Source organism: Diaporthe amygdali (genome assembly GCF_026229845.1).
Source record: "Diaporthe amygdali strain CAA958 chromosome Unknown NODE_1_length_4327563_cov_65_473760, whole genome shotgun sequence".
In the NCBI taxonomy this organism is placed as follows: domain Eukaryota; kingdom Fungi; phylum Ascomycota; class Sordariomycetes; order Diaporthales; family Diaporthaceae; genus Diaporthe; species Diaporthe amygdali.
The window spans coordinates 2,623,506-2,636,802 of NW_026517021.1; the positions used below are offsets into that span (position 1 = coordinate 2,623,506).

The 13,297-nt window shown below is 54.9% G+C and overlaps 4 protein-coding genes across 4 annotated transcripts; 2 read left to right on the forward strand and 2 right to left on the reverse strand.

Moving 5' to 3' along the window:
• Nucleotides 1-375: 375 nt before the first annotated feature.
• Nucleotides 376-1,354, reverse strand: J7T55_006372 (coagulation factor 5/8 type domain-containing protein; the record flags this gene model as incomplete). Its single annotated transcript, XM_053143578.1, has 2 exons — nt 376-466; nt 555-1,354. 2 exons carry the CDS (start codon nt 1,352-1,354, stop codon nt 376-378), a joined length of 891 nt encoding a protein of 296 aa, XP_053001137.1.
• A 1,260-nt stretch (nt 1,355-2,614) lies between these two features.
• On the forward strand, nt 2,615-4,501 carry J7T55_006373 (uncharacterized protein; the record flags this gene model as incomplete). Its single annotated transcript, XM_053143589.1, has 1 exon — nt 2,615-4,501. The coding sequence occupies one exon, from the start codon at nt 2,615-2,617 to the stop codon at nt 4,499-4,501; it is 1,887 nt and encodes a 628-aa protein (XP_053001138.1).
• Nucleotides 4,502-5,256: 755 nt separating this feature from the next.
• On the reverse strand, nt 5,257-5,873 carry J7T55_006374 (transcription initiation factor iid; the record flags this gene model as incomplete). The annotated part of the gene is made up of 2 exons (XM_053143600.1): nt 5,257-5,747; nt 5,813-5,873. 2 exons carry the CDS (start codon nt 5,871-5,873, stop codon nt 5,257-5,259), a joined length of 552 nt encoding a protein of 183 aa, XP_053001139.1.
• Nucleotides 5,874-6,510: 637 nt separating this feature from the next.
• Nucleotides 6,511-7,107, forward strand: J7T55_006375 (uncharacterized protein; the record flags this gene model as incomplete). Its single annotated transcript, XM_053143611.1, has 3 exons — nt 6,511-6,513; nt 6,584-6,775; nt 6,997-7,107. 3 exons carry the CDS (start codon nt 6,511-6,513, stop codon nt 7,105-7,107), a joined length of 306 nt encoding a protein of 101 aa, XP_053001140.1.
• Nucleotides 7,108-13,297: the final 6,190 nt, after the last annotated feature.

Sequence of the window (13,297 nt, forward strand, 5' to 3'; positions counted from 1 at the left end):
GCGTCTCGATACCAGTGTGGCGTGTATGATTTTTAATCGCTCTCACGATTCTTTCTTCTTGGATATCTTTACACGGACGGGCAAGATTTTCATCTTCATAGCAAGGGTTGTTTATCTTGTACATTGGGAGAGGGCCTCAAGTGGCAATATGTCTAGTAAATATAGATTCTCTTCGGGTCGTGATCTGCCCTTCCCAGGATTCCTGTCCGAGAACGAGCCTCAATACCTTGAATCTTTTTGATCCTCGGGGCTTGTTTAATTATTGCAAGGCGTAAAGATTATCTATTTGCCAATGTATAAGAAAAGAGACTATGCAAGCCGCGAAGATATACATCCGGGACTCTTCACTCCGGGTGGTCTACTCAGAGAGAGCGCCTACGAAGTAAAGACACTTGTTAATGCCTGGCCATACGCAGTATAAGAAGAGTTCATCTTCTCGATATCGTAATCATTCCAATATCCTCCCCTGATGATGCGTTAGTCACCTGCTACGGGGCCTGAAGCAATGCGCGAAGACGGATGGGCAAGCGTAGCTGGGGAAGGCTTATACATACCCATCTGTGGAATACTGAGCGTTCCAGTTGGCGAACTTCGCCTGAGCCTGCTCAGGCGTGGTGCCCTGACTCGGCTTCGCGTCGTTGGTTACCCAGACAAGAGGAGTCACCTTTAGACCGAGAGCGTCCTGCCATGTTCCGGGGTTGTTACCAGCCCCACCATCGTAGACTTGGAGGTAAACGCGGTCGAGCAGGCCGGGCAACTGCTGCACCACGCTCGTCCAGAAGTTGGTGTTGGTGTAAGGCGCGATAGAGTACTTGTACCCGATGTCACCGAGTAGCTTGGCAAAGCTCACCGTGCTAGACACATCGTAGACGGACTCATCGTCGTTGTTGAAAGCGTCGAGATCCCAGGTAGTCCTCAGCAACTCAAAATTCTTGTACAGGGGCGTGTCCGCACCGGTGCCATTCCCGTTGATCAGGTTGCGTATATTGACAAATGTCGCGTCGTGTGACACGAGCGAAATCTCCACACGGTCGATGAGGGTCTGCCCAGTCTTGAAGGACTTCACCTTGTCGGCGAGGGCTGATCCTCCCACATATTCGCCCCCGGTGATGACGGGGGCGTCAACAGCCTCGCCAGCACCGCCGGTAGAGTAGTAGACTAAGTCGCCATTCGCAAGCACGCCAATGCGGAAGATGAGCAGTGTATTGAAGCCAGACGTCTTCAGTGCCGTGGTGTTGGACTGCAACACATCCTTGAAGAGGAAGATCGCGGTTGTCGAGGCCGCGTTGACGGGATTGGACGCCGCGAAGAGCAGGGTAGAGAGCAAGGTGTATGCCAAGCGGTGCCACAGCATTTTGACAGCTTAGGTAGCACAGGAGTGCGCCTCTGTTTCTCTTTTATTTCGACAGTTCAAATCAGTCATCCAAGAAGTTCAGAGGGTCGGGTTTGTCTGCGCTTAATGGCTGAGGCGCCCGTCCTCGAGTCTGGCGACTTATACACAGTCTTATACTCCCTCGACTTGTGAGCGGGGTCGTTGCCCTGCAACTACTACCTTCCGTCTTTGCCAACTATTTTCTGGGCATTCAGAATATCACGTTACGTCCAAGTGGCCATCATTGTCGGATCTGGGGTCTCGACGGAGCCGAAGCCGATGACTTGGTCAACTCCATTCTGCTGCCACATATGTACCTGGGTGTTCACACGGCAAATGTCGACGCTGGCTACTCTCAGGTTGTGCCGGAGCGCATTTTTTGGATTGTGAAATGTGATTGAATGATGAGTATTCTTGTGACTATTGTCTCAATTCGAGCAGAACGCTGTAGGAGAATAACAATACTACGGCGGAAGCATCGTGACAATTATTGTATGATTATGGTTGAAAAATGAGGTCATGTATCTCTGCTATACGTAGCAGGGGACGATGGTTGAGAGGCTAAGAAGTTGCTTGTACACCTGTCCCTGTAGTCGATAGGAAGACATAGACGGGTGTTGGAGCTGTCCTACAACACTACAGGTTTGGGAAGGTTATACCATAACAGATTATCCTATGGCGGGTTATCCCACAGCAAGCTATCCCACAGGAAGCTATCCCATAGGATAGCAGGAAGGGAGGGGTGAGGATCAAGTCCCTGCAAGCGGAAGAATTCAAGAGGTGCTCTCCCTGCTTCTGACAGGCCTGGTCCCTGCCAAGCGTTGTTCCCAATTAATTTGATCAGCCTCCACCTGCATGAAGTACGCGCTGGCCTCGCCTATCTCGATTATCACCAGCCAGAAAGGCAGTAGTTCACTCAGCCTCGAATCCTCCCTCTCTCCCGACACCAAGACCAAAAAGCCCACAGCTCTCTCTCTTTGGTTTCCAGACCCACGGCAGGAACCACCAATTCCGCATGTTGCTTTCAATGCCCATGGCTTGAGAGCTAGCTGATTCCTCTGGTTGAGCACAGCCGCTCCCTCTCGAACAGCAGCAGCACCGTTTGATTGTCTCGTGTCACCGCGCGTCCGACTGCCCGGCCTCCAGTCAAAAGGCTGCCTGGCAATTCTGACCCTTCCACCACCGCACCGCTCGCCCCGTCCTTGAACACGCCGTCTCGATACTCGCTTCCGAATCTTCAAGATGCCTAAGCAGCATGTCATCTTCGGGCGGCCTGTGCCACGGCTCTCCTCCCGTCGCATATCGGTTCTCTTGGCCAGTCTCGCCATCTTCGCCGTCTTCAGCCTGCTCTTCACAGCTCCCTCGTCAATCCCGGGGCCGAACCTCTCCATATCCGACCACAAGTTTTCCATGTCAATACCCAAGTGGAAGTCCCTACCATCATGGAACCCGTTCAAATCACCAGCCCACGCCCCCCAAAGACAAGCCAACGACACCGACGGCCAGTCGTCGTGGTTCTCCGATTGGAGATGGCTCGCTATCCCCTTCAGCTCGAGTTACACCCTGGATGAGAGCAGGGCCTTGTTGCCCTTCATGCCGACAAGGACGGAGGTATACTGCTACTATGATACCACAATTAAAAGGGATGCCACAACCAAGCAGGCGGAGAACGAGATTCTGCTGACATGGAGGCGCGCATGGTGGGCGCAAGGCTTCAAGCCTATCATTTTGAGCGATGCGGAAGCCACGAGCAACCCCTTATATGAAGAGCTGATGCGCATGGTGGATATCGATCCGGCTCTGAAAACCGACTTGATGAAGTGGTTGGCCTGGGAGAACATGGGCGGCGGGTTGCTAACGCATCATCTTACTTTCCCCATGGCCGCCCATGACGACCCATTGTTGACCTATCTGCGCCGCGGCGAGTACCAAGGCTTGACGCGGTGGGAGGAACTCGAGGATGGGCTTTTCGCGGGATCCAAGCAGGATATCATGGCAGCCATCAAAGCCGTCTTTGGCAGCTCCAAGGTGAAGCTTGCCAAAGACTTTCTCTCTGCTCTACCGGCTGAGGAGGATAAAGAGAAGAAGCTATTCTGGGTGGACAAGCCTGCAAAGTCGTTGGCCTACTACAACTCCAACACACTGGCACAAAAGTACGACAAGGTTGCAAAGGCCATTACGACCAATGGCGCGAAAGGCTTAGACAGCCTGAACCAGCTCATCACCTCCCACCTACACCTCACCTGGCAGAACAACTTCAAGAAGGGCATCGCGGTGCTGAAGCCACTCCCACACCACACTACGACCATGGTCCAGCCGGCAGTCGAGCTGGCCAATCGGCTACAGAAATGTACCGAGTCGCCCCTCCAAACGTCCTGCCCGCCCAACAACCCCAAGTGCGCCCCATGCGTCTCATCCTCGCCTCTCAAGATTGCTAGTCCCAGCAGATACCGTAACACAACCGGCTTATACACCATTGGCACCGTCCCCCACCCATACACCCTACACACTTTGAACGAGCTCAAAGACGAGCTCACTGTTCCCTGGATCCGCCGCGACTGTCCACGTGATACCTGGCTCGCCGAGGTGACCAAGGAATACCTTGGAACCGGAGTGGGCGGCGCTCCGCGCGTTCTGCGCTTCAAAGAGGCTGTGGCGGCGGAGTTCGCAGCCTCGAAGTCCATCTGGCTCACTGCCGAGCAGGAACTGCCAGACGACCTTGACTGGCACTTTGGCTTCGACGTCCCAACGGAGGGTCTCGACCAGGGCAAGTCAGAGACGCCAGTCCCCGGGCCGGAGAGGAGACCACAGCCGGTGCACGACCCCTTAGACGGCCCTGTCGCTAACCCTGAGGAGCTGAAGAAGGAGCCTCGGCTTCTCGAGCGGGCCAAGGACGTGGTCGGCGCGACCAAGGACAAGAAGAACTTGGCGTTAAGAACTGCGATCGAGGCGTGGAACCTGGCGGACACGGAGGCTTGGAAGTTTGCGAGGGCGTTCCTGGCCCGGGAGGGTATGGAGAGGAGGAAGTTCTCTCAGGAGGAGAGCAAGTACGCCCACGGCATCGGTACTGAGGTGGAAGCAAGGGACGGCGCAGGTTGGGGGAGGTGGCTCGACAAAGGGCACTCGTGAGCAATTCGGCTTTTAGGGATTTCTTGTTGTATTTACTACTGTTGTTATTGGCTTGCGATCGTGGTTCAGGGAAAATCGCATAAAGGAGTTAGAGCGGGTAATAGATTGACCGGTTACTTGTTGTCGAACGGCTATGCTGTTCTGGTCCCTAGAGTAGGAAATGTGGTTGATCAAGAATTATATGCGTTGACCTTCTATCACAAGTCCACCCAGAGAGTGCGTTCGCGTCTCCAGATTGGACAGAGAAAATGATGGGAATTAAGGGATGTCGCCTCTAAGGATAGTCGCCTTTGACTCACCAATGATCTGGCTGAAAAATGAATGATCCACATCAACCAGTCATGCTTTGAACGCAGACATCCAAATCAACTCATCCTGTTGGCTTGCGTGCAGTTCGTAAACGTCACTCGGCGGGCGTGGGAGTAAGCTACGGGTAGAGGCAGGTATCACGGCGGATGAAACACAAAACAATTTGAGTTCGTAACAGAATACCGAAATTGCGAGTGCTTCTAACGGCTTCTTCTTCAATCTCTGCTGAGCGGAAGTGATTTGCAGTGGTTATTATATTCTCTTCCGCATGTTGTTCAGAGACCTGCCCCTGCTAAGAAGCCCTAATCATGCATATCTCTGCATAAATGTTTGACCCAATAACGCCGTCGCTATGCTCAGTCGTGAGATTCATTGATAGTGGGAAGGGTGGGCGACGAAAAGGAAACCCTTTGTACCTTCCTGGCCCGGCCGCCGTCCTGGGTCTTCTAAGCCCTGCGGTTGCCAGCGCCAACGAGCTCCGTGTCGTCCACATCGTCCATCTCGCCCAGCTCCTCATCGTCAACGCCGTTGGCGCGAGCGGCGTTCTCGCCCGTGCCGTTGGCCTGGCTGCCCTCGGCGCCGTTGGGCGCGGCACGCTTCCGGCCCCTGCCGGGCCCGCTGCTCCCCGCGGCCGGGCCGCCTGCGCCGTCGCCGAGGTCCTCCTTGATCATCTCGTCCTCGTTGAAGACCTTGCGCTGCTTCTCGATGATCTCGCGCAGCTCCTTGTTCTCCGCGGCCTTGCCCAGGAAGACGGGATTCTTGCGCATGGCGAACTGGAAGTCCTCGTACTTGACCTTCTGGCGGCCGGCGAGCTGTGCCACGCGCGTGGCCTCGAAGGACACGCCCTGTATGAACTCGGTGAGGATCTCGTCAAGGACGCGGATCGTCTCGGGTAAGGGCTGTCGCGAGTCGCCGTGGGCGACGAGGAACTGGGTCACTGCGGGGGTGGACGGTCTGGGTTAGCACAAGGGGCCAGATGTGAGTCCCGCAGAAGCCTCGTACGCTCTTGAAAGCTGAAGTTCATCTTCCCGACATTTTTGCCGGCTCGCGCTCGAGGTTCCATCTTGGCGAGGGCCCTAAAGGGCTATGGTGGCAGTTGATATATGCTTCGGGGAACGAGTCCAGAGAGGACCGACCAGGCGCGAGGCAAAAACGTGCAGCCTGTGGCGTGCCACGACCTGCGGTATTCGAGCGATGCCGCGAGCTAAGACCAAAAGAAAGCCGTGTAGTATCTGTCAGGACGATGCGCCGTCGTCGAAATGTGAGACTTAGAGACGTCAGCTACGAGACAAGGCTGATGCTCGTGTGACAGCAGACTTGGGTATGAAGCTGTTCGTCTGGCGCTTGTTGACGTTCTAGAGTGGATTGATGGTCTAGGAAACGAGAGGCAGCTGGGGTCGTAGGTGGGGCCGTGCGCCAAGTTACCTACGTATTCCAGGCACGTACATGCAGGAGCTTGCAGGGATCCTAATGTGAGTGGATTGACTGAGGTAGCCGCAACCACATGCAATCAAGGGCGCCTGGGCAGGCCTTACGACACATCTGCCGTCCGACTGCTCGGCATCCAACAACTGTGTCCAGAACATCAAGCTGCGACTCTTCGTTACCAACATTGTCCACAAACATCGCCCTCAGGACTAGTGATTGAAACAATCAATCCATCATCTACGAAGCCTGGCTGAAAGAGACAGCGAGCAATCATGGTATGTCCGAACGCCCAGCCCCGTGGCGCTCAACGACACCTATGCTGATTACAACCGCGTGGCACTGCAGTCTGCCCTCTTCAACTTCCAGTCCCTTCTCCTCGTCATCCTCCTCCTGATCTGCACATGCGCCTATGTGCACGACATGTTCCCCAGCGTACTTGACAGGAAAAAGGACGGTCCGATGGGCGTCTTTTGGAAATGCGCCCGGATAGGGGAGCGCCTGAGCCCCTACATAAGTATATGCTGCGTCGGCATGGCTGTAAGTTCAAATACGAAAGACAAATCTGTGCCTCCTTTCCTTTGTCGCATTTACAGCCTTGCTGATGTGCACCAGCTGTCTTTGATGGTATAAGTAGACAACAATGCAAGACGACGTTCGGACGATTAGCGACACGATATCATTCTCCTTTCAACGGCATACTCGATACGGATCTCACAGGCGTTTGTTAGGATCTCGGACAGAATGGCGCGATCAGATAGTTGGATGATGGCTCGAAAGTTGCCGGGGGCGACACGTTGGTAGTGGATGCTACTGCGAACCTCCATTTTAGGGGCGCACACGAGACCACCATTGCTACGAGCCTGGGCTGAAAATCACGACGGAGGGGGACATCTGAGGCAAGGCCAAGGCGAGCGTTGCGTGTCGCTCGGTGTCCTGAGATCTGTGTCATGACGAGGTTGTGGCCCCGAGTGTTGGGCTTGACGTGCTCGAGGAAGAAAGTTTGCCTCTTGCCTGCGGCACGCCAATTTCGAAACCTCATCTATTATTGGGCCAGAGATCTGATGTTCTTCACCTCGTCATCATCCCTATCCGGTTTTATCGGCCCATCGTGTCCTCTCATGTCCACGTGGTATCAAAGATTCCTTGCGGGTTCCCCTTCTTCTCGACCCCTCCTTCCAGATTACCAAAGATTGTTGGTCGCGAGGAGAGCAATCAGCCCCTGGCTTTCGTTGCTCATTGCCTATTGTTAAGTTTGGGGAGTCGTGACTTTTGAAGCTTTGTGTAACTCGGCACCAACTGGCTACAACTCGTACTTAATACATGGCAGATACCTACTTCCCCAGAGTCCTGACCCTAAACGTCAATGCAACTGTCTCGCACCCGAACGCTGAGCCAGTTGACGTTTCTGCTCCACCGCGCACACCGCTCAAGTCAAGTCATGGAGGGTGTGGGCGGGTGAAGCAATTATGAGCTCACAGACGTGGTTGGGCATGAAAGCATGCGCAATGGACTTGCCTGTACAACACACCCAAGGTGGTGTGGATGCAGGATGGGACCACACTATCCTCAAGCTTGTCTACGACTCTACTGTTCAGATGAAATGTATCACATAGGACGGCTTGGTCTCAAGTCGACGTGTCTGTTGTGTGAGTGTGTGTGTGATAACCAGTCAGCTGCTTGTGTGACTGATACCATGGCTGTCTGTCCAACGGGAGGCCCAGGAGCTTCCACGATCAACACCCTCGTTGGTGGCCATCGATACGCCTCTGTAGATGCTCGTCAAGGCTACACTTTCATCAAGCACTGCAACAGCGGGTTGTATCAGCCACCTCGACGGAGTGAAGCCTGACAAGGCAGAGTCATGTGAAACCACGAAGTACTACAGTTCCATGGCCTCATATCGCGTGTCTCACGGGATCTGCTCGATGCGCTCACATTTGGGTATCGCCTTCAGGTACTAGGCACCAGTCGGTTACTCCGCCCTTCCAGCTGTTGAGAAAAGACAGGCAGAGGAAGGGGTTGATGGTATCGACTTGGCAAAAACCGCAGCGACGGTAAAATTCTCCAGTTTCTCAATAACAGACGAACCCGTGTACCAAGGCCGAGTCCGGAATAAGCTGTTCCTCGAGATTTGGCGTGCAGAAAGCCTTATCGAGTATGACCAGAGTGCCTTCGCTCTGCAGACGCTGACCTCTGTAACCCATCCGTCCCTCTCACAGACTTGAGTCTCTTCTCGGAAACAAATGTTCCGACTCGTCTTGTTCCAGATGGATCAATAGGTTGCGGTAGAGTATAGACTTGCAGTAGGCCTTCCTTGAACCCCATAGGGAGGTCCATTGGGTGTCCATTCAATGTTGAACAGAAGCAAGAGTTTTGTGAGAGTAGTAGGAGGCGTAAACTTTGCAACAACAACAGGCGTATGGACCCGTTTACAAAACAGCCAATCGCGATGCTCAGTAGTCGGCCTTGTCACAGAGGCTCAGGTTGTCCGTACATGGTTCGTCGCTATTTGACCCAATGGAAGCTGGCAACTGGCATGCTCCCTGCACAACTCAGCCTGAAGTCGCAACATGAGGCGAAGCCGAATGCGTCTGGTCACCGCTACGACCACGTCGTCACTCCTTTCTGTGTGCTCAATGCTCCGGAATGAGGAGGATCCATGATCCCTCAGACGACGGGAAAGCCACACGGATATTCCAATGGCGCAAATGTTTCCGGAGGCGTGGTCAGCTCATAGTAGCGGTCGAGACGCAAGACGCAGGAGTGTGTGGATCATTCTAAGCGTCCGCAGGTTAAGCCTCGGCGGGGCGGGACTGGGTGCGACAAACCCTTCCAGAAGGTCGAATCGAAGGGTCACAAGGTGGGACACCCCGGGCGGCAGGGTTCACCAGGGGGGTCTGCAACAACTCGAGCGGCACTGTCCCCAGCATCTCTCGGCGTAGCCCACCTCTCCAAGGACTTTTTGATTGCTAATTTTAACACCTCGGTCCCCTGACCCTGGGAACGATCCGGGCCTCCGGGGACGGTCAACCTGTGCACTAGGAAGTCTTCCGAGGCCACGGCGTCGAGGACCTCCCGCCACGGCCGATTGCGCCGAAGGTGAGTGTGCTCAAGAGCCAGGGCCTACCCCGGGGCGGAGTCTCTCTCTCATGAACGTGGAGCGGTGAGCAAGTCGAGTTGACAGTGAATTTGGTGAGAAGACTTGAGGTTTTGGTTGGGCTGGATTGTCCAGACGATGAAACGTCTTGCGGGCGAGGAAAATCTGCACAGACGAGTCAGGGCATACTGACCATCAAAACCACATTCGTCAAGCATATTCCGAATCGGTTACTTCCTGAGGCAAAGGACAAAACGCGGGCGGGAAGACCTTCGCAAAGTCTGTTAGACCGAGGAAAGGTGGAGAAATACGCTGTGCTGGCTACGCGGCTCCGGCTGTGCGCCGACGTACCATCGAGTTGATGTGTGATGAGTGACGACTCTTGAGACACAGAAGCGGGTTTCCCTTTTCTCCCTCATCGTAGTCATGTTCACTGGCTTCTGAAACAGCGTTGAGCGCCTCTGAATATCACTCGCGGACAAAACTCGTCTGTAAATCTCCACGTGCGTGCGCAAAGGCTCAAGCCAAACGCCCCTCGACGGAGATTTAGCTGATCAGAGGACGGTGAGCTCGGCGGGCTGAAGCGCTTACGGTCACCGGTGCTGCGGAGTCAGGAAGCCGACTCTATTTGGGTAGTATGATTGTGGACGGTCCCAAGCATGCAACGTAGTGGTCAGCATCGCGTTCGGCTCTCCAACCCGATCGATGTCTGATTCACCACCACGTCATGACCAGAGCCACCACAAGCTGATGCGAAAGAATGCACGATTCGTTGTCTCTGCTCCCAACGCGAACACGTAGCAGGACCAAAGCCGCCGTGGTAAGAGTGGATTCGGCGCTGATGACTCTCTTCACTGCTTGGCTGCTGTCGCACGAAGATTGGATGACGATGCTAGGTAGATTTCTGGCTTCGCGGGGTAGTATGCATGTGTAGGCTCAAGCGCCGAACAACTGGCTGTGGCTGGCGGTGGATCATTGCATGTGTCGATAGTCGGGGGCCAAAGATGCAAAGTTCGCTGGCACTAGACCACCATCACCACCCTGAGGTCATGTGTGATGATATGTCTGCCGCTGTTGTTGGGTCGCTTCGTTAATGCCATGCAGTTCTTGGAGTGACTGCAATTTGCGGCTGCACAGCAATCTTTCTGAGACTTCCCACTGGACCATTGGCGTCGGACTTACATTAGAAAGGGCAGGGTGGCCGATACGGTAATACCGAAGCCGACCTTGCAATGCCACATGGCCGCTGCTGGGATCAATCAGTGTGAGCCGGCCACTCCCAGGGCCGGGTCCAGCGATATCCCTCTTGCCCCACCCAACTGAAAGAGGCGGTAGCGATCCCAGTCGTGGTGTTGAGGCTGGCCGAAGAGGAGTCACGGCCAACCATGGTTCATGGCCTCCGAAGATGTGCTGCAGATACAGCGCGCAAGCTGTGTTGGACATGCGAAGCAAATGCCCTCTTGCATGTGAATGATGGTTCTATCCTTGAGACTTCATAGTGGGAAGCTGGCTGGAAAAGAAGGTTTTACTCTGCTTCCCGTGCGGATGGCGATGCAGATACCTTCGATGGATGTGCCTAGCTGCCCGCCATATCACGCATTGTCGAAGCGTCACACTGTAGCACTCGACAATCCGCAGAGACGAGATGCTGCGTTGTTCTTGCTCGGCTCGTCCTACATAGCATAGATCCTCGTTGGCGGCCGGCAAGGGACCAGAGAAGGAACGCGAGAACAGACTCCTGAGACCCAATTAATCTGCACCCATATCATCTGTCTCGGATAGTAGGTGGTGGGTAATAACCAACCGTCCGTGCCGAACCTTCTGGTTGTTGCTGTAGGAATGGGAGGACCATGAAGCTGGGATGGGTAGGCCCGAGAAGTGCAAAATGCAAAACAAAAAATAGATCACACGCTGCAACGTTCAGCATGGTCCAGGGCGTCTTCTGGAAATTGAAACAAACGGTCGAGCGTTCCTCAGATCGGCCCTCACCCTACCCTTCTGGGTTGGGCCGAATCCGACCCCCCCTGGTGGCAGCCTCTTCGCCTCTCTGCCCATTTGCCATTGTGACCCAGTACCGAGGATCTGGATCCGAGGATTTATTCAGCTTACGGGGCTTGTCCGTGACGAGCGTCAAGGGAAAACCCTTGATCCCTATGCAGTCATTCGAGCCGTGGATTACGAGCGGCCGTCGTCTGCAGCTTGCTTTTGTCCCCAAGAAGCCCATGCTGAGACCTCATCTGAGCGTGGGCTGCTTAGGCTGCTGCATCTGGAGACCTGCGAGGCTATGCGCGTTGTATCATCCTACACAGGGACGACTTCCTGTTTCAACTCCCGTCAGCCGTCCGAGGTCGCAATCTGCGCGGTCCCATGGATCTCTGATCCTGTTGGTTTCGGGTCCCGGGGAATGTAGCCCAAAAAGGACCCCAAAACGAGGCTCTCACGCCGTCCAGGGCCGCTGTGATTCTCGTACAGAGCAGACAGTGGTGGTAGTATTGCCCATCCCAGCGGCATGTTCGAGGATCCCGTGGGCTGAATGGTACCCTCATGCACCTTATCATTAAAGACGATCCATGGATACCAAGTACTGTCGCATGCGAGAATTCGTAGGCGGTCTACGTTGGATTTGGATCTTCAACTTGGCCCCCGCCGGGGATCATGGCGCCACTAGTACGACTCACACCTGCGGCCAAGAGCGGAAGTCAATATCTACCACCACGGACACGACGCTGCACGAATGTGACCGTCGCCTCCCGCATTCCGACTGCGAAATCGACCACGCTTTATCGTGAGGGCACATGCAGCGTTCCGTCCGGGCGGAGCTCAACAGAAATCTTCAGTATTGCACGCGCGCAACCCCATCCAGCTTTGTCGCATTGTCGAGAGTAGAAATAAAGTCATTAGATTTGAAAACTTGCATCTCCGACTGGGAATGCTTGTACAGCACATACTTGCTGCGCGCTGCACGCTCACCGTACTTCTGCGGATTTCCTGCATGGTGTCGAGCCCAGAGCTGCCGGCTTCGGGGCCAGATTCTCCAGTGGATGCTGTGGTGCCCGAGTCCTGGTCCAAGACAAGCTGTTCACCGTCTTCTCTTCTTTTGTAGAGGCTCAAGTCCAATCAAAGGACAGTCATTAGCCGCAAAAACGCATCCTGTTGTGCAAGTACAGTAAGTCCTTCATTTGGGACCCGTGATGACCTCAGCCATGATGGTCTCCACGGTGGTTGATGGAATGCGCCGGTCCTCGGGTCAGATTTTGGGCCCGGCCATGGTTGCAGGCGCTGGGCAGGAGCTTGTCGTTCAGGGAAGTCGAACAGCCCAGACCAGGCCCGGCCCTTTATCAGAGATCGACGCATGGAGTTGGGCCACGATTCGAGTGCGGGCGCGGGCGCAGACTGGTGCAGCGCCGTGTCGTGCTCCTGTCGTAGTGGGCGACAAAAGTAGGATGGGATGCGGGCGAGACGGGGCCTCAGGCTTGTGCTGGCTTGTGCGGGCGCCGTCGTCCTCATCTTCATCCCCGTCTCAATCCCCAATCCCAGTCGCCATCAGCCTCCAAGCACCAGCACCAGCACCAGCACCAGCATCAGCGTCAGGCCCGTTCTTCGTTTCTCTGGAACAGTTGTTGTTTTAGGCTTGGTGGAAGATGGAAAGAATTTTCAATCCCAAAATGTTGCGAGCCTGGACGTGCGGACAGTGTACGCGTGGTACGTGGTACGTGGTGTGTGCCACTGGTGGCTGACTGACCGACCATCGCCATCGCGACTCAAGTGGGAGTGAGTGTGAGTGGGAAGTAGTGTATCTGTGCGCAAGGGCGGCCGGCCTCGACGACACGGGAAAAGGTGAAGGAGTGTGTGTGTGTGGGTGGCACTGGTGGGTTGGGTGGATGGTGCACTCGGATGCAGTGGCTACGTTGGTGCCACTGGGTGCTGCTTCCTACTGTTACAGCAACCAGGCACCAGGCAAA